At 44.2% G+C, this 19,936-nt stretch overlaps 1 protein-coding gene across 1 annotated transcript in view; it reads right to left on the bottom strand.

The window, feature by feature from the left end:
- The window catches only part of CSMD2 (CUB and Sushi multiple domains 2), a 590,090-nt gene that overhangs the window by 220,388 nt on the left and 349,766 nt on the right, over positions 1–19,936 (bottom strand). The window contains exon 14 of the mRNA XM_064589508.1: positions 1,168–1,494. Within this exon, the coding sequence (XP_064445578.1) occupies positions 1,168–1,494 (327 nt within the window). The remainder of the gene's footprint in view (positions 1–1,167; positions 1,495–19,936) is intronic.

The raw sequence follows: 19,936 nt of genomic DNA, 5'->3' as shown, positions 1-19,936 counted from the left end.
TGCCTGACTGTGGATGGTGGGGACAGGTACGTCCTGGAAGAGGCGTGCCCTGAGACTGATGGTTTCTAGCAAGTTCGCTGTCCTGAAGAAGGTGCTGAAGGGAATGCTGGGAGAGGGCTTGAGCCTGGGTGGTTCCTTGGAATCTGAGGTCCCCAACGGCCCCATCTCAATTAGACTCCAGGGACAGGTGGGACAAGGAAGTAAGACCTCTATGCCAAGGGAGAGGGGTGGGGGCTGGGAGGAGATCTGTTCTGTCAAAAAGTACCAGACTATGTGAGTGTTTGCATGCATGGGGTGGGTGGGAACTGGGGGCTTGCATTTCACAAGCAGCCCCTGGAAGTGGATCTGGTGAATGGTTCAGGCAAGCCCAACTTCAGCCCAAATTTGACTATTTGCCATTGGCTAGGTTCACTGGGTCTACAGCTTATTATGACCCGAGAAGCACTTCTTGCTACCTTTGGCAGTTTTCTATTTCTGGTCTCCAAGTTCTGGCCTCTCTCCCCCTCCTCACGATAGCCCCAGGAGACACAGAAATGCAAAGAATTTCCACTTAGCTTCAGGCTCCTTCTAGAGAAGGGGCCCAGGGTTGAAACTGGAGGTGACAGCTTTTGGACTGTGGCCCTGAGAGGGGCGATGAGGAAGTGCCCCAGTAACAACGCTAACAAGCCTCAGATCCAAGCAGAAATCTGCTCCAGACCTTTGCTTCCGATTTGACCACAGGGGTGGGAACTGGGCAAAGTGAAGTGTGAGCCCCATGGGGAATACCTGAAGTCAACAGTAAGCAGCTGTGCAAGGACCAGGGAGAGCCCCTTGAGAGGGATGGGCAACAATGAGAGGAAGACACAGCCTTGCTCTCCCGGGGGCCCTCCCTGGTGCTCACTGGGCCTTCTAGGAGGGGGAGGGTGGGATGAACAAATGAAGTCCTGGGCTCCTCTGATGTTACATACCGCACTTAGAGGAAAGAAATGCTTAAAAGAGAGTGACTACACTGAAAAGAGCACCCTGGCCAGCAGCCAGCACTTTCGGCTTTTCCAGTCATGCTGGAGCCCCATGCCGGGGCCCCCCATGGCCCACCCACATCGATGCTCCTCCATGGGGGCACCCTCCACCATGCTCAGAGGCCAGTACTCTGAGGGTTGGTCTGCTGGAGACCGAGTGGGGACTCACTGGTAAAGGTGATGTTGAAGCCCCTCTTCCCTGTGGAGTGGTCAGTCTGGAACTCGAGACGGGCCACGTGGCCACTGCTTGTGATGGAGGAGGGGAGCTGGTTTCCTGAGAAGGTGCCCAGAACCGGGGCCTCAGCCGTGGCCCCATCCTTGACAACCAGGAAGTCAAACTGAGGCTCCACGTCGATGTCGTTGAAAGCTAGGTGGATGCGGCTCTCGGGCCGGGCCAGGATGAGCCAGACACAGTGCAGGTGGTTGCCGTAGTCCTCTGGGTAGTTGGGTGACAGGACGACCCCGGAGGGGCTGGTGAAGTTGAAGAAGCAGGAAACTGCAAGAGAAGAGCCGTGGAGGTCAGTGTGCATCCCAGCATTCTGCCTGGGCTACCAGGGGTTGGCGCGGGGAGCATTTCCTTGGCCTAAAGAGCAATTGAAAGAAATGTAACACCAGGGTTGGGCTGGACTGGCTGGGCTCTGAGCTCTAGGAGGGAGATGTGCTGGGTTCCATGCTGGGCATGGTGCTGGGAAGGGTCCCTCTGGCCAACCGCAGACATGGCGGGTGGAACTGGTCCTCTTAGCTGCTGGTGATTCCCTGGGTGGTAACCAGGGTCAGGGCATGCCAAGTCCATTCCTACTCTTTAACCATTATGATAGGCATGCCCTGGGGATTCGGGCAACCTCAAAGCTACAAAGCTACATAATTACGATAAGGAGGTGCTGAGTAAACACTGTCTTTCAGAGACCAAAGCTTTGGAAGAACCATGGGGGAGGGGTGATGGTGGCCTCATCTCCATGCCCTGCCCACTTCCTGTTCTCTCTCCTACTTTATCCTAAGGACTCACTCTTCTGGAATTCCTTATTTTAAACTCTTTTCATGCCAGTGACTAACAGACCCTGGAACAAGGCTGAGGCAAGGGAAGTGCTATAAGTGGAAAAACAAACAAGCAAGCAAACACTAAACCAAAATTAAGATGGAAAATAATAGAACGAAAAAAATTGCAACAAATATGCCAAAGGGTGAATATAAATATTAAATTAGAGCTTTTACAATTGCATAAGAATATCACCAGGATAAGCAAAGAGTATGCTCACAGGATTCGTAGGAGAGAAAATAGAATTAATATGAAAACAGTCTATTTCACTAGTAAAAAAAAAAAATAAAGAAAAAAATACGCAGCCCAATATTGTTGAGGCTTCGTGGAAATTCATACGTATTTATTGCCAGCTGCAGAGTAAAGCTGATATAATCCTTTTGGAAGGGAGGATATGAATTCTTATCAACAACCACAAAACTATTCAAATATTCAGACTCAGTAGTTTCTAGAAATTAATTCAGAAGAAAAAGAGCTGCATGGACAAAGATGTTTATAGTGACATAATTTTATTAGAGAAAAAAAATGTGAACAACCTATATGCCAGCCTAATAATACAAGGTAAATTATAGCCTTTAATGTGATGCTGTTTGAACAAAATCATTAAAGTGATAAATACGACCCTGCAGAAAGAAGAACATTAAGCATCATTTTAAGTAAAACAGTAGATCATAAAATTATATGTATACTTCCGATTATAGCTATTACATATTTACATGTGGATAGAGACTGGACATGAGCCCCCGAATAAAAATTGTTTTCGAGTAATAGGTTTTGGGGTAATAGTTTTTCAAAATGAAAACAATATTTAATTTTTCTGACTGCAAAAATGATATAGGTTCATACTAAACACTTTTAAATGTAAAAGTATAAAGAGGGTAAAACTAATATGGGCAAATATTTAAATACCTTTATAACATTTATATTGATATTTGGTGTTAATAATATTGAAACTTAAGTTAGCATATTTGGCTTATTAATTATGATGAAGCTAAGGTGAAAAATAATAATGAAATCATGCTTGCAAAAGAAATACACACACAAAACAAAGGAATTGGTGACTCCTTATGTTGAGCTTCTCCTTCCTTTCCCTGACTCTACTCATCCTCCCCTTTTCTACATTAGGTATCCCTTTTCCAACCTGCTACTCAAAGCCTTCCCATCCAGTTCTGCAAAGCGAACCTTGTCCCTAAGACATATTCAGTCTTATCCCTGTAGTCTCTGTGTTTTAGGGGTATAGAAAGAGTCTGAGCCAAGGGGAGAGAAGGATATGAAAAAGCGTTTAGGCAACACAATATAGAGTTAATAGTGATTATTATGATATATTAATGGTGGTTACTAAGTGCAGGCACTGTTCTGAGCACTGTCATCAATTACTCAATTTAGCTGTCACAATAACACTATTTGGTAGGTAGCTCATTTTAAAGATGAAGACACTGAGGCACGCAGAGATTTAAGTAATTTGCCAGGGTTGCTTGGTCAGTAAATGGTAACAGCAAGTTCAAATCCATCTGACTTCAGGGGCCAAGCTCTTAAGCCACCCCTGAACATCCTATTATGAGAACAGTACTGCCCACTAGGCCTAAAAGTGGAGTCCACGGGGTGTTCTTAGAATTTGCTGAATATCGACCTGTCAGCTCCTAACCACTACATTAGCACTGAAGTGGGGGGTTCTAGGCTGGTCATAGGTGCCCCCACACAGCCATGCTGTCTCCAGCTGCAAGTGTAATGCAAATCATGAGGAATCCTCACCCAACAGAGCCAACGACCTTGAAGACAAGGGGCAAAATCACAAGGCCTGCCTACCAGTAGAACCATACCAAGGCAGACCGAAGGCAAGAAGTGCTATGATTTCAGAGGGAAGACCATCAGAAGAACTGTAAACATGTGCAAAAGTGGCTTTGCTGCAGAGGAGAATTTAATTAACATCACCTGCGTCCCCACCCCCACTCCATCACTCTATCACATTATTCTTTTTTCTTTATACCTTTGTAGTGGGTTGCTATCTTGCAAAGCTCCAGGGGCACCATTTTGAGTAGCTGTATATGGTAGTTTTACTTATCACTCTCTAAAATTATCTTGTTCACTTGTTTGTTTATGGTCTGTCCCTCCCTCACCCCAACACATACACATATGTTCCATGAGAGTAGAAATCTTGTCTGTTTGATTCCTCTCGGTCCCTAATGGCTCCCATGATGCCTAGTGCATTCATTGTAGGTGCTCAATCAGCAAATCAATATTTGCTGAATGAATCAATGAATACAGTTGACCCCTGAGCAACACAGGTTTGAACCACACACATCTACTTACACATGGATTTTTTTTTTATAAATACAGCACAGTACTGTAAATGCATTTTCTCTTCTTTATGATTTTCTTAATAATATTTTCTTTTCTCTAGCTTACTTTATTGTAAGAATACGATATATAATACTTGTAACATACAAAATATGTGTTAATCAACTTTATGTTATCGGTAAGGTTTTCGGTCAGCAGTAGGTTATTAGTAGTTCAGTTTTGGGGGAGTCAAAAGTTATATATGGATTTTTTGACTGAACAGGGTTGGGTGGGGAGAGGTTGGCACTCTACTCCCGTGTTGTTCAAGGGTTAACTGGATTTAATGGTTGATACCATCTGAAAAGACGGGGACATGAATACATGTGCCTCACGTTCCCATCCCGTTCTAACCCCCAAGCAACAGAATTGACCAAAGTCTGAAAAACAGGTGGGTACCCGAGTCAGCTCTGGAAACTAGGAAAAAATACCGGGCCATGACCCTCAATGCATTTCTCTTAGACACAGTACAGATCTGTTCCTAAATAATTTAGAGTAGAAAAGAGAATGACTCAGCCAAGTTGCTAAACAGCAAAGACAACAGAAACTGCTCCCAGTGTCAAAGACCTCGAAAAATATATTAGTCACATAAAATTCATCAAAAAAAAAAAACCACTCAAAGATGTTTTCTACCCAACCAAGAGATAAATCAAAATGAAGAACTCAAGTGTGGGAAAGTTTTGATCAATAAAAAAAAAAAAAGATTAGGAACAAGCAAATAAACGGTATAGTAAAGAATCTAAATAATTGCTATAAACATAGTTATAAAACAGAATGCAAGCATAACAAATATTCCTTCGAAGAGAAGATAAAAGATATCACTCCTGCCCAAACCCCAGGGTAAAACTCTGCAGATGACACTGATAGAAAGCATAAAGTTGGAGCAAGGAGATATGCTAATTTCCTCATCTTGCAAGAAACTCTCTTATACAGTTTCTGTGGTTAATTAGAGAAATATAGGTTAGACCATGTTTTTAAAGATGTTAAGAGTAATTAGTAATAGACTATAAAGTAGCTTATCTTCAAAATTACCAAAGGGGGAAAAAGGAAAGCAGTCAATTTAGCAAAAAACGGAATTCAAAGGACAAAACAAGGAAGCATAAAGAGGGGAAATGTAAAGTAAATGCTAAAAAAAAAGAAAGAGACAAAACATTATTTATGACAATATACGTGTACAGGTTAACCTAGTCCAGTAAAATATAATTCTCATTTTGGAACAAGACACACGACTTACACAAAGTGTCTCAGAGTAGTTAAAAACAAGGGAAGGGGCCAACAGAGCTCAGACTTCACATTAGAAGTGTATTAAAGTTTACCAGTGCCAGGCTCCAGAGATTCCTATGTGTTTGGTGGAGTCGTCCAGAGCATCCACAGGTCCTAAAAGCTCCCCCAGGTGATCCTAAATGTGCAACCAAGGTTTCAGAAGGACCAGTGGAGGCAAATGCCAACCACCCAAAAAGGGGGTTTTAATATTAAGATCAGACCCTTGGATGTTATAACGTCACACCAGACTCTTGGGCGATCCTTGTTTTTGGTCAAGAGTCTTGAACAGCTACCAAAAGACATTTCTTCTTGCACCTGGAAGGACATGACGCTCATAAACTGACACTCATAGAAAAGAGCGTGGCCCTACAAAGCTCAGTCTAACACCCTAAAAGATAACTCAGACTCGTTGCCATGAGAGCAGGAAAACGGCATATGCATTGTGCTACAAAGGTCTAATCTTTCTCGCTCTGCAAAAATTATGTTTGCATGCTACTTTGGAATGTTTCTGTTAGAGAGCACAGTTTGCTTCTCAGTGGCCAAAATGAGGAAAACATCAAGTGCTGTGATTGGATCTCATCATTATCAATCACCCAGGTTAAAAGAGGGAGATAAGGTGCCGACCCCCTTTGGAAGTAGTTATGCTTATGGATCTCAACCTTGGGTAAACCTTTAAATCAGAGGGCTCTGCCATCGCTCAGACTTTTGAAAACTGATAAAGGTGGAAAACTCATTAGCAGGTGTATGCATAATTACTGTGTGTAATATCAGATCATTATTTGATATGACCTTGAGTAGAAAACACAAGGGGCTTGTTGAAAAACCCCCTTTTACTATCTTCTCTTTTGGTATTGTTATTGCTGGTTTCACTGCTTTCAAAATGATAATTCAATTATGGGGGGGGGTTGTTGACAAAGCAAAACAAAATCCAAAGATGATATTTAAACAATGGATGATGCACAGATTCCAAAATGAAGATATGACAGTTATGATACTTTATAGCCCAAAGCACTGACACCGATCAAATAAACTATTTTTAAAGAGTATAAGAGTTGGAGAAAAATATACTAATCTGAAATCAAAAATAAGTAAAGATAAAGCGGATCTGTAAAATACTATGAGTGTGTATGTGTTATATGAAACTGTGTGGCCTTCAAACAAGGACAATCATCCTCTTTACAAGCACCCATGGAATATCACAGAAATAGGCTTTATCTTATGCTACAAGGAAATCTCCATAAAGCTCTCCACGAAGCAAAAACTATGGGGCCATATTCTCTGTTCACAGTGCAAATGAACTAGAAATCCATACTAAAAGAATACAGGAGAATCCCTAAATCACTTGAAAATTCACAGAACCCTTTCTTAAATAAGTTCTTGAGTTCAAAAAGGAAATGAAATCTGTCAATACAGACTAGTTATAAGAATGATGATGGTATCAGGTCAAAGCTGTATTTCACAGGAAATTCATAGCCTTATTCATTATTAAATTGTAGAAAAATAAGTTAAATGAATGTTTAAACTCAGAAGTTATGGAGAGAATAACTGAACAAGATCAAAGAGAGAAGGGAGAATAAACTTAGAAAAGATAAAAATAGAAAAAAAAATAACAGAAAAGCCCCATAAATAAGAAACTTCTCACTGGTCTACTCAAGAAATAGAGAGAAGGTACATATACATATAGGATAGTAAAACTAAGAAGACAAGTCAATTATAAAAGAATAGTGGGCGCCTGGGTGGCTCAGTTGGTTAAGCGACTGCCTTCAGCTCAGGTCATGATCCTGGAGTCCCGGGATCGAATTCCGCATCGGGCTCCCTGCTCAGCAGGGAGTCTGCTTCTCCCTCTGACCCTCCCCCCTCTCATGTGCTCTCTCTCTCATTCTCTCTCTCAAATAAATAAATAAAATCTTTGAAAAAAAATAAAAGAATAGTATGTGTAACATACTAATAAATTTGAAATCTTGACAAAACAGAATTTCCTAGGAAATTCTGAATTACCAAACTTGTGTGAAGAGAAAAACACAAGAAAACTGGAATGTACTTAAGGAGTAGGTGGTTTTGTGGCTAGAGCTTTAAAACTTTAAACACACCATAATAGCCATGCTATTTAAATTAATTTTGATACAACTACTCCCATAAAACAGTATATATGATACACATATTCATACCCACCTACTCACACACCAACATACCCACAGTGTAAAAAGAAATCCCATATGCAAAGCGTTAGCAAATCAAATTCAGCCCTACAACAATGAACAAACACAGCCTATATAATGAAAACAACAAAACTTTACTGATAGGCAGAAAAGAAAATTTCAAAATGAGAGATGCACTATTTTTCTGGGTGACGAGTTCATATTATTAAAATGACAATTATCCTCAAATCGTTGTATACATTGAACATAACTCCAGGCATAGCACACACCAATTTTTTTCTTTCTGAAACTTAAAACAATTTTAAGATCCATCTGTTGTAATAAACAGGTGAAAAGAGCCAATGTCTCCTTAAAGAGATAAGGTGCCAGTCAGCAGTCCCTTACAACAACCCTCTGAGGTGGATGCTATTATCCACACTTTACAGATGCAGAAGCTGAGTCCAGGTGTTCAGGTAACCTGCCCCCAGTCACACTGCACGGGGGTGATGGGCTGGGATATGAACCCAGTCGAGCTGGTTCCAGAGCCCAAGCTCTCAGCCATGACACCTGCTTTCTCCCAGTGTAAGGAGGCCTTGCCCACTCAGATATTAAAACATATACTCAAGCTGCAATAGTAAAATCTGTATTGTATTAGCTTCAAATGAGAGAGAAATGGAGTCAAAAAAGAAAAGTTTAGAAACAGATACAGACATCTAAAAATTTAGTATATGACGAGGGGGGCTTTTCACATTGGCAGGGCAAAGGTGGATGGATCAATAAAGGATGCTGGGACAAATGGCTAACCAGCTGTGGAAAAATTAGATTCATACCTCACTCAATGTACCACAGAACTACTAGAAAAGAAAATATAAAGAATATAAGGAATATTCGTATAATCTCAGAGGTGGAGATGGACTTTCTCAGCATTACACCAAAGTTGGAAAGCATGTGGGAAATGATTTTTACCTACAGACATGAGAAACTTTCGGATTTAAAAAAAATCACCATAAACAAAACCTCAACACTGAGGAGCAAATGGAGAGGAAATATTTGCAGGTTATTCCAGTTAAATATTTACTATGTTTACCATATACAGAACGACAATTCAATAAAAAAGATAAACACTCAAAATAGGAATATGGGCCAAGGAAATTAAGACGTCACTAACAGAAGAGTAAAGCTGGTCAACAGAGATGCAGGAAATGTACAGTATTATTGGAAAACAGAAACGTCAAAAGACAGAGCTCTCAAGTTGGCAAAGGAAAAACAGACAGCATGGAACTTTGCAAGAGAACGGAGAGAAGCTGGAAGGGCAGATGGAGGCTAAGCAGCCGAGGGAGGAGGAAAAACAGGAGAGTGGTTGCTAGAAGGAAGGACTATCTGTTCTGAAATACAGCGGAGCATCTGAGGAGGGCAGAATGCCACCCTTCGGGTTTTAGTGACAGGAGGTCATTGGCGGCTTTGGTGAGAGCAGTCTCCGGGTGTGGGGGATACAGAGGTCAGAATGGGCAGGTGACAAGGGAGCGGTAGCTGAGGAAAGGATGCAGCAGGGAGGACATCCTGTCAAGGAAGTCTGGGTGTAAAAAGGAGCATTAGAGAACAGGCAGGGTGATGGGGGGTGTGAAGAAAGAGCTTTCCTTCTAAGTTTTAGAGACCCGGGGTAAATTTAAATGGTGATGGGCAGGACTTGGCGATGGGGAGAGGCTAGAGACACAGAACAGGGAGGATGGATTGCACATAAGGCATAAGGTTCCTGAGAAGGTGGGAGGTGAGGGAGACTCTATAGCAAGAACAGTCCATTAATCACTGGTCGTGAAAGTGATGTGGTGGGTATTGAGGTGGATGCTAAGAGAAAAAAGGAGAAAAGGAAGAGAATGGAAATTTTCTGAGTGCACTATAAGTAGTGAAGGTAAGGACTGTTTGTAAATTGTACACTTCAATTAGTGCAAGCGTGTGTGTACCTCATTGCATTTCTTACTGTGAGTTCGACGGTGTTCGTAGGTCCCTGATTTAAAGCCTAAAAGGGATGTATAATCTACAGGGGGACTGCTTTTTGATGGGAGAGAGGAGTGAACATCTCCATTATAAAGCAGAGAAGGATGGGAAGGAGTATAATCTGCAGGCTGGGTGTCTTTGGTATTTGCAAGTTGATGACTGTTGCCAGGCCTGCTGGGTGGGAGGCAAGGTCACTCTCCAGTGCCAGGTGGGGGCAGAGGCTGCTCATGGGTTTGAGGGGAGCGGCGAGTGGACAGCTTCCACGGAGAAGAAAATAACAGGCTGACTTGAGAAGCACAGATGGATTGTTCAGCACCGCAGCAGGCTCTACCGAGCTGCGCCAATTTGCCTGGTTGGGCGATTTTCTCCAGCAGTGCTCACTCAAGCAGGAGAGGCCCAATCAGGTCGTTCTTGCTTCATTGTGGGTCTCTGGACCAGTAAACTGAGGCAGCTCTTCAGGCTTCACAAACCCACCCTTGAATGTCTTTGGTCTCCTGCTCAGAAGCTCAGCATATGTTCGTGTTATCTTAATATCATCTCTGGTGCTGGAGTCTGGCGAAAGTTCTCATTGAACTTCACTGGGGCTGTGCAAGTGGTGAGAGGTTCTCAAAGTCACATGCAGGAGGGGTGAAACTGTTCCCCCCCAGCAGGGCTCACCCTTATCCTAAAGGAGATTAGGTTAAGGTGGGGTTCTCTTGAGAATACTGAGGATGTCTTACAGAAACTCCCACATTCCAAAGGGAGCATTGGGATCAATGGGCAACGCTGGCCACGTGTTTCCCGAGCACACGGTATGTCCTCTTACATTCATACTGGATGTAATTCAATCCACAGGCCATGAATTGTGCTCATGGCTTTGTGTTCCTTTTTCCCTTTCTTTTCTTTTCCTTTTTTTTTCATTTGGTCCAATCCCCACCTCCCAGGCAAGCAAGACTGGGGCGCTGGTGTCCTGAGTTAGATGAGCAGGGCCTTCAACTGAGCTGATCTTCCCCTAATTCCTGAACCATGTCCATTCTGTCCTTCATCACACCCACTCACTTTTCCCACCTCTGGCTCTGGCGTCCCTTTGCAGTCATCTGCAAGCTTTCCTTCTCTACCTGACATTCACATTGTGGAACATGAAGGGATCAATTTCAGGGTCGTCTTCTGCTAACTCACATCCTCTCTCGGGCACCCCACCCCACACATGACTCCTCAACGTATGCCCCCTGGGCAGACCACTCTTCAGAGCCCCAGACCTGTATATCCTGGTCTTGCAACATCTCCACCTCGCCCAAGGATCACCGGAGCACCTGCTGTGTGCCAAACACTGCTCCAGGTATGAGGGATATAGGTTGGCAACCAAAGAGGAGCAAGCCCTCAGCTCTCGTGAGGTCGATATTGTAATAGAACCTAAGCCTAGGTGAAGGAAAAAAGTGAACATAGTGGGGGTGGCTTACTTACAATGAGGAGGTCAGAGATGGCCTGTGTGAACAAGGAGCCAGCCATCACGAGGGAAGACCGACACAGACGAGGGGATGAGCTTGGTGCAGGTGAGGGACAGAAAGGGGAGCACTGTGGCAGAGGCAAGGTGAGCCCCAGAGTGACTAGGAACGGGAGATGATATGAAGAGGATGGCAAAGGGCTTTCAGACCATGAGAAGGAGTTTGGATTTTGTCACAGCGGATTAAACTAAATATGTCCAATATTGAACTCCGAAGTCTTCTTTCCCAAACCTGGTTCTCCTGGATACTAAGGGTCTGGAATGTTCCCTGGTGTCAGCAAATGTTTCAGCCCTGTCATCACTCAGAGATGGGCTTTTCTCTTCTCACTACCCAGCCGCTCCTGCTTTATGCCACTGCCTCCCAAGTAAATTCCAGCAGCCCGGGCCCTCCTGCACACGGCAGACCGGGGAGGGAACTATGTGATGTACATCTCTACTGGGGATCCCACCGGCATCTCAAATGCATGTCCAAAATTGAACTCTTTATCTGTTTTCCTAAGCCTCCCTCATTCCTTATCTCCATGAATGACAACACCCAGTTATCTAAGCAAAATACATCAACTCCTTCTCCCTCACTCCCATATCCAATCAGTAACTAACTTTGGTTGATTCTATCTCTTCAGTATCTCCTATACTTGTCACATCCCCATCACTCCCCTGTTAAGTAAGGCCCTCTTCCTGCTGCAGTAGTCTACCTGGTTTCCTGGCTTCAAAACTCACTCCCTCTGAATCCATCCTCTAGAGTGAATTTCATAAATCACAAATTCTCATGATGTTACATCCTTTCCTGGACCTCTTTAAATACTTCCAATTGCACAGAGGATAAAACCCAAACTCCTCACAAGGGCACAGAAGACCCTCAAAGCCCTAAGGCCTTCCCACTCCCCCACTGCATCCTCCATCCCAGCTGTATTAGACGACTCACAGCCCTACAAATGTGCAAGGCTAACTCCATGTCTTGCCTAGGCCTTTTTTCCTTTCTAGAATAGTCTCTCCTCCTGTCCACCTGGAAAACTCTGTTAAGCATCATATCTCTTGAGTGGTGTGGGTCCCTCCCACCTTTCATTTATCCTTCCTGGCTGCGGTCATGGAGTCTGTACACCAGGTTCATCTCACTCAGTGCCTGCTATGGCTTTGCCTTATCTTCTTGAGCTTCTGCCTTCTGCCATGAGAACAGAATGCTCTATGTACAGACTGGTCCTTCAGCCTGGATCTCAGAATGAGAGGCTATGTAGAGCCCAGCCAAGCCCCACAGAGCTGTAACTCACCTATAGCCCTCATGGGATATGAGTGAGAAATAAATGTCTGTTGTTGCAGTCCACTGAGATTTTGGACTGTTGATGCCACAGCAGAAGTTGATTAATACCCTATGAAAAGGGATATGAAGAACTCAGAAAGTGAAGGACTGCCTTTTGGATAAGGTGGTTAGAAAAGTCTTCTCTGGGGAGGTGGCAGCTAACAGGTAATGAGAAGGACCCAGCCACCTGATGAACATTCCAACATGGTGAACTGCAAAGCGCAAAGGTACTGGGGTAGGAAGGAGTTTAGAGACTCTGAGATCTGAAAGAAGGCCAGTGAATCTGGGCAGAGTAAGTGAGGGGGCAAGTGGCATGGGATGAGGAGAGAGGTAAGAAGGGGTCAGTCACATCATGCTTCATAGACCTTTGGCTCATAGATCTCCCTCAGCATCCAAAACATTCAGCTGAGGACCAGTCCCTTTCTTGGCATAACGTCTGTTGGGTCACGGTTAGGGTAGCCACATAATACATTGCCCAAATTGGGACACTTTTGAGAATACTAATAATTACTTTAGGACACAAGATATAAACTGGAATTGTCCCAAAGAAATCTAAATGTATGGTCACCTCACTCACGGTACTTTTATTTTCCTTCTGCAAGAGTATACTTTATATTGAGGAGGTGGTTTCTGTCTCAAGCTCCCCATTCACAATCCAGTCCCCTTCTGGAGCTGGAATTTTAAACTGAAGCTCACTGGTGGGGTTCTGACAATTCCTAAGTTCTTGCCTCCCACAACCAGCCCCTATTCCCTGTACCTCTTTAGAGGTTGGCTAAGTTCTTGGCCTAAACTGACAATGCCACTCCTGTTCAGCTCTTGCAATTACCCACCTGCAGCCATGATTGCTTTTTGCCACACCTCTGGAATAATGCCCACTCAAACCATTCCTGGTGCTTACCTTAGCCTTTAGACCTATTCAAAGCCAGGCTCTGAACTGGGGTCTGATGTATTCCTTAGCTTCTGGCTGAGGACTCCTGTCACCAGCTGCTAAGATAGGTCTAGAACCTTATGGAACAAAGCATGAGGAAAGTCCCTGCTCTGCACTCGTGGGAAGAGGCTGAGTCTATACTTTTGGGGCTCAGCTTTTACCTTAAAAATAGACCATAAATTCTTTGAAAAATATGCATAGTGAAGCCAAGCCAGTACCCCCAAATTGGAACAAATGTGAAGCCTTAAAAATTTGGGTTTGCCTGTTATCTTTGACTTACTAGTTATATACCTTTTTTTGGGGGGGGGAGGGAGGGTACTTCTTCACTGACTTTGTTTCCACATGTATAAAAATGGGACTAATAACTTCTAAATCACGCATTTGCTGTGAAGATTCATTGTGATTGTGCTTCTGAAGGCGCTGAGTGCAGCACCATACCTGGGCACATGGGAGGTATAAAATCAATTTTTTGTTGAGTTTGAAATGAGGCATTTCCCACTTCTGCTGCTGATGGTTTTCTCCACACATGCTCCTGGCCAGCCTATCTCTGAGTCTCAGCCAGCCCACTGAGGCAGCAGGAGAGCTATCTCCCCACCTCTTCCCATAGCCCATTGCTCAACCAAGCAAGGTTTGCTCTCTGGTCCTTGGTCCCTCTTCTCCTCAATGAGTGAGTGGGTAACTCCAAATCCAGAAGATTCTGACAAAACTCATTTGCAGGAATGATTGAGGGCTTGGTTACTAACTATGCTTGGTGCTACCTTCTGTGGGAAGACCAACTTATAAAAGGAGACATAGTCTATCAGCTATATAAGGGGGTACCTGATGCTGAAGAGGTCTATATCTGAGTATTATATATTCTGTTAGTCTTGAGTTTTGTCTGGGATTCTGATAAGCTGTGCCATGAGGGGTGAAGAGTGGGTGCCTCAATGACCCAGTCTTCCTTGAGTGCCAAGCAAAGGTGCATCTCACTTTTGTGAGGTCTCTCAGCTGCCCATGCCCAAACCCTGGGATCCCTGAATGATACTTAGGGTTCTTTCTTTGCCACAGGAGCAGATCTCAGGCAACTGAGGGGATCAGCTCCAGCAGATTATTATCCTGGTCAGCCAAACACAGGTATTATCTGGGGAAAAAGTTATGTTCATGTGATACAGCCCAAGAGCTCAAGCCTTCCCTAATGGGGAAGGGGAGTACACGAAAGGGTGTAGACTACATCTTCAACAGCTCAGAAGGTGCTCTCGGGACTGTACTTTGGGGCCCACAGGGCCTGTCCTCTTCATCTAAGCCCCGTCAGAGAGTCTCACCATCTTTTCTAAGGCTATTCAGCAAAGCATCTCCACCCAGGGAGTCTGGAACTAGCCATGGTCCTGGCCACCCAAAGCCCAGTCATACCTCAGACTACCTCCCATTGAAGACTGGAAAAGAACACTTAGTGGCTGCTTACCACGATCATAAGGCAGTATGTTTGGATTTCCCTCCATAGGAATCCACAAGGATCCAAGGGCGTTTACAGCTGGCCTGAGAGAGCTACCTTTAGGACTATGGGAGAGTCTCACCTACTTCCAGAGCAAGATGGGAGTTAATCAGCCTATGGCAGCAGTCCTGTTCTTGGCCCATCTTCCCTGAGATTGCCAGAATACTGCCTTTGTACACAAGGACTGGAGGAAGGGCCTATAAACCCAAGAGGGGTAGTCTAAGACTCTCCTAGGAAGCCAAGCTCCAGAAAAGGTGAGTGGTACCTTCCCAGGAACCAGAGCCCAGTGACACCCAAGACAGCCAGGGCTGATCGCAATGTAATTATGACTAAGTGAGATGACAAACTTGCCCACAGGCTCACAGAATGGAGGAGGGGTACCAGTAGAGCTTCAAGCCCCAGCTCTTGAGCCAATAGCTGTGAAAACAGATCCTCTTGGTGAAACTCCTGTTTCCTCCATAGTTCTCTTAGTCAAACATGGCAGAGCACAGTGGAGAAAGCATGGTCTGTAGTGAGAACACACTTAGCATACACATCACTTCAGAAATTTTACAGAGAGAAGAACCTGTTAGCTCTGATCCCACAGGTGAAAACTGAAGTGAGAATGGCAGATATATGCCATCCCCACTATAAGCAGAGGCCACAGTCCAGGATTAGACCCCTAAAGCTTGGTCAGTTTTTCCAGCCTTGTTTCACCCAGGTAGGTATGGTCCCAAGATACCTTGGACTAGGACCCTTAGTTGTAGGAATATAGCATTTGGACTGAGCCCTATGCTCAGTTGTGTTCACAGTTTGGTTCTGGGCAGATTCCTGAGTTAGACTGGGCTGAAATTTTGCCTGTGCAATGATCCTCCAAGAAGTCTCCTGAGAATCTTTCAATTGGGATAAATTTTTTTTCCTTTACATTCTGGGGGCACTTTGTGGCCACCTCTATTATTGTAATAATTCGAAGACTGCTTTATAATATAAGTATGTGCCTATCACATTCACTAGACTATGAGCTCTTAGAGAGCAAGAGCCATGCTAGAATCATCCCCCTTACTCTCCCAGTGCTGAGCACAATGCCCGGCATGCAGCTCCCATTCACATTTTGCTGTGTTCAAATGAAACGAGAGGCAGGAAACAAGAGCATCAAGTTGTAATGGTCAGAGGACTGGACTTTGCATCTCCAGGGGATATCAACATGGAGGTCTACATTTCTTGGATGGCAGGAGGTTACTGCCATCATGATGATTGGCATCATGAGTTATGGCAGCCTCACGCTGGTGAGACTCATAACAACAACATATGGCCACATATGTCATAGCCCCATGCCTCCAAGAGGCTACCATCTTGTTGGGGGGCCAAACCCCTCAGCAAGGATGCGAAACTCCCCTGCAAACAACTGGCATACAGTAGGAGTTACATACTAGTGGCTCACAGAGCTGACCTACCATCTAGATCTCCTAGGAAGATTTTAGAACCACAGTACCTGGGACCCATCCCAGACCTGCTGAATCAGAACTTCTGGGGGTGAAGGTTCTGTATTTTAAAAAGCCTTTGAGGGGAACCCTCCTACACTGTTGGTGGGAATGCAAGCTGGCATAGCCACTCTGGAAAACAGTATGGAGGCTCCTCAAAAAGTTGAAAATAGAGCTACCATATGATCCAGCAATTGCACTACTGGGTATTTACCCCAAAGATACAAATGTAGGGATCCAAAGGGGTACATGCACCCCAATGTTTATAGCAGCAATGTCCACAATAACCAAACTGTGGAAAGAGCCAAGATGTCCATCGACAGATGAATGGATAAAGAAGAAGTGGTATATATATATATAATGGAATATTATGCAGCCATCAAAAGGAATGAAATCTTGCCATTTGCAATGACGTGGATGGAACTGGAGGGTATTATACTGAGTGAAATAAGTCATTCAGAGAATGACATGTATCACTGATATGAGGAATTCTTAATCTCAGGAAACAAACTGAGGGGTGCTGGAGTGGTGGGGGTGGGAGGGATGGGGTGGCTGGGTGATAGACACTGGGGAGTGTATGTGCTATGGTGAGTGCTGTGAATTGTGTAAAACTGTTGAATCACAGACCTGTACCTCTGAAACAAATAATACATTATATGTTAAAAAAAAAAGAAGAAGAAGATAGCAGCAGGGGAAGAATGAAGGGGGGAAATCGGAGGAGGAGACGAACCATGAGACATTATGGACTCTGAGAAACAAACTGAGGGTTCTAGAGGGGAGGGGGGTGGGGGGATGGGTTAGCCTGGTGATGGGTATTAAGGAGGGCACGTTCTGCATGGAACACTGGGTGTTATATGCAAACAATGAATCATGGAACACTACATCAAAAACTAAAGATGTAATGTATGGTGATTAACATAACATAGTAATAGTAATAATAAAAAAAGTAAAAAGCCTTTGAGGGATTCTAATGATTAGCTACATTTGGGCCCACTTGAGACTGGGCAGGGCCACGAAGGACACCTCCTTTCCCCGTAAAATACCTGCCTATTTAAAAATAAAGTGATAATAAGTGATGTTTGTGACCCACACTGGCCTGTTAGGAGGTGTTGACTCTAATTCTTTGAACGTGCTGGCAGCCTCCTTTGGAAAGCCCATCGCTTCATCTTTGCTTGATTGGACCCTGCTCAGATCTGCTGATGACCTTCATTCCGTGGGCTCAGTTCTTACAGCCAGATCCTGAGCCCAGGCCCAGACATGCCTCATGGTCACAGGAAGGCCCATGCCCTCAAACCATGGGGTGAGGTCTGAGCATGGCTCCAGAGTCAGCATCTGGTGGGCTCGTGAGGAGTGCAGCACACCCATACACCCAGGAGTTTTAGGACCCTCCTCTCTGTCATCCCTGTCCCACATGTGTGCCCCCGCCCAGGGACTGAGCTTCTGCTCTGGTTCTTGGTTTCTTCTCTAGGCCCCACTGTAAGAAAGGCCCTTTCTAGTACCGCGGCCTCTGGCTGGGACAGGGCTACCCTGCAGGGGTAGACTTTCTTCTCCTCGGTGAAGACTTGATTCAACCCAGAAGCTGCCTTCTTCCACTAATATCTGCCTATTTAGGAGTAAAGGTAACAAGTGGTGTATGACCCATATTGGTCTGGTAGGACAAATGTTGACTCTACTTCCTAAGACGTTCTGATAGGAAATGCTGGCAGCCACCTTCATGAGCCAACCCTTTATCCAGGGTCAGTTCTCCCAGCCCCAGCCTTCCTCAGCCCTGGCTTACCCTCCCCAGGCTGTGCAGTGGTTCTGGAATGCTTCCCTGCCTGACTGCGTGTTCCTTCCCCAGTGCAGGGGCAGACAGAGATCCTCCCCACCTCCCACCACTACCAGGATGTTGTTCAAGGAAAAGACTCCTCTGGATTACTGGAGGCCCTTGTACAGAGCAGGTACCAATACCCCCTCCCCCTAAAAAAAACCCTTCTGCATAGCACTAGGTCTTCAATGTCTGGGTTCTTGGGGATTGGGTAGCAGAGGAAGGGGGCCCCGGAACTTCACATGCTGGTTTTCAATTTCTAGGAATTGGCCTGAAATACAAATTTGGACCAAAGCAATCCCCAGGTTCCCTGCTTCTCTCCTGGGGCCACTTGTGGTCTAGTGAGGCCCTTAAGGAAGCCTAGAAAACTGAGCAGAACATGACGTCAGCAGAGAATACTCACACAGCCCTTGTTAGAGCCCCTAGGCCCTTATCACAAGCAGTGCCTGGGAATATTATGCCCCACACTGAGGCTGATGCTTTCGAACCTCAGTTGATCCCAATTCTGGCTCCAAACATTTGAAAAAGGCAATTTCCAAAGAGTCTAGCTATTGCAATCATATTTTCTGGGCCAAAGGAAAAGATGTTTGAAATTGTTCTTGTCCTGGAAAATTTGGGAGTATATATTTACAGGGAAAGTCAAGGTTCAACTATAGAGAAGAGGCAAAAGGGACAGGCTTCACCTGTGCATGGGGCATTGAGGTCGAGGTGGGAGGGGAATGAAAAAAGTACCTGCCTATTTAAAAATAAAGGTTGCAAGCAATGTATGTGACCTATATGAAGAAAACCACAAAGCTGTTATATTTAGAAAAATGAAAGTAGATGAACAAAAAGAGTGACATGCCATGCTTCTGGATGGGAAGGCTGTGTATTATAAAAATGCCTATTTTCCTCAAGTTAATTTACGGTTTAATAGGAGCACACATACAAAATCCCAATAGGTTTTTTTTTTTTTACTCTGACAAAATGATTCTAAAATTAATCTTGAACAACAAACAGATGAGAATAACAATGAACATTTCTGAAAGAGAAAATAATTAAGGGAGGAAGGAGTAGTTTCCAGCTCTGCCAGATATTAGAACATATTATAAAACAACAATTAAAATTATTCAATGCCGGTGCTAAGATAGAAATAGAGCAGCAGAACAAAGTGGTGTCTCAAGAAATAGACTTAACTGCATGTGAGGATTCAGTATGTGATAAAACAATTCATTTCCCTCAAATCAAAAGGGAAATGAATTGCTTAATACATTGTGTTGGAAAACTGCTTAATAGTTTGGACCATACATTCTACATTTATCTAAATAAACTCCAGATGGATTAACAAATTATATTTTTTAAAAAAATCAGATTACCGACAAATAACCAAAAATAGAACAAACTGCTTCTCAGACCCACGGTGGAATGATAACTCTGTCAGCATTGAAAAGAAATCACAAATATTGAAGATTTGTCTACATAAAACAAGTATACGATGCAAAATAGAAAAAAAAAAGAAGGAAAACAAGAGATTGGGAAACTATGTATACCAAATACCGCAAAGAGTTTCTCACCACAATGGAGAAAGAGCGCCTTCAAATTGTAAAGGAAAATACCATCACAACACTCTAGGAGCCACACCTCAGTGCAGGCAGTTGCCCCATGGGGATCACAAATGGCAAGCGCTCCTGTCCCCTCTAGACAGCAGTGGACCTTGGCTGGCTAGAGAAAAGCCAGGACTGGAGTC

Source organism: Mirounga angustirostris, unplaced genomic scaffold (assembly GCF_029215605.1).
Source record: "Mirounga angustirostris isolate CCGP_5_RB_7025 unplaced genomic scaffold, mMirAng1.0.hap1 SCAF_4, whole genome shotgun sequence".
NCBI lineage: Eukaryota > Metazoa > Chordata > Mammalia > Carnivora > Phocidae > Mirounga > Mirounga angustirostris.
The sequence above is the reverse complement of the archived record's forward strand: the minus strand, read 5'-3'. Positions and strand labels throughout refer to the sequence as shown.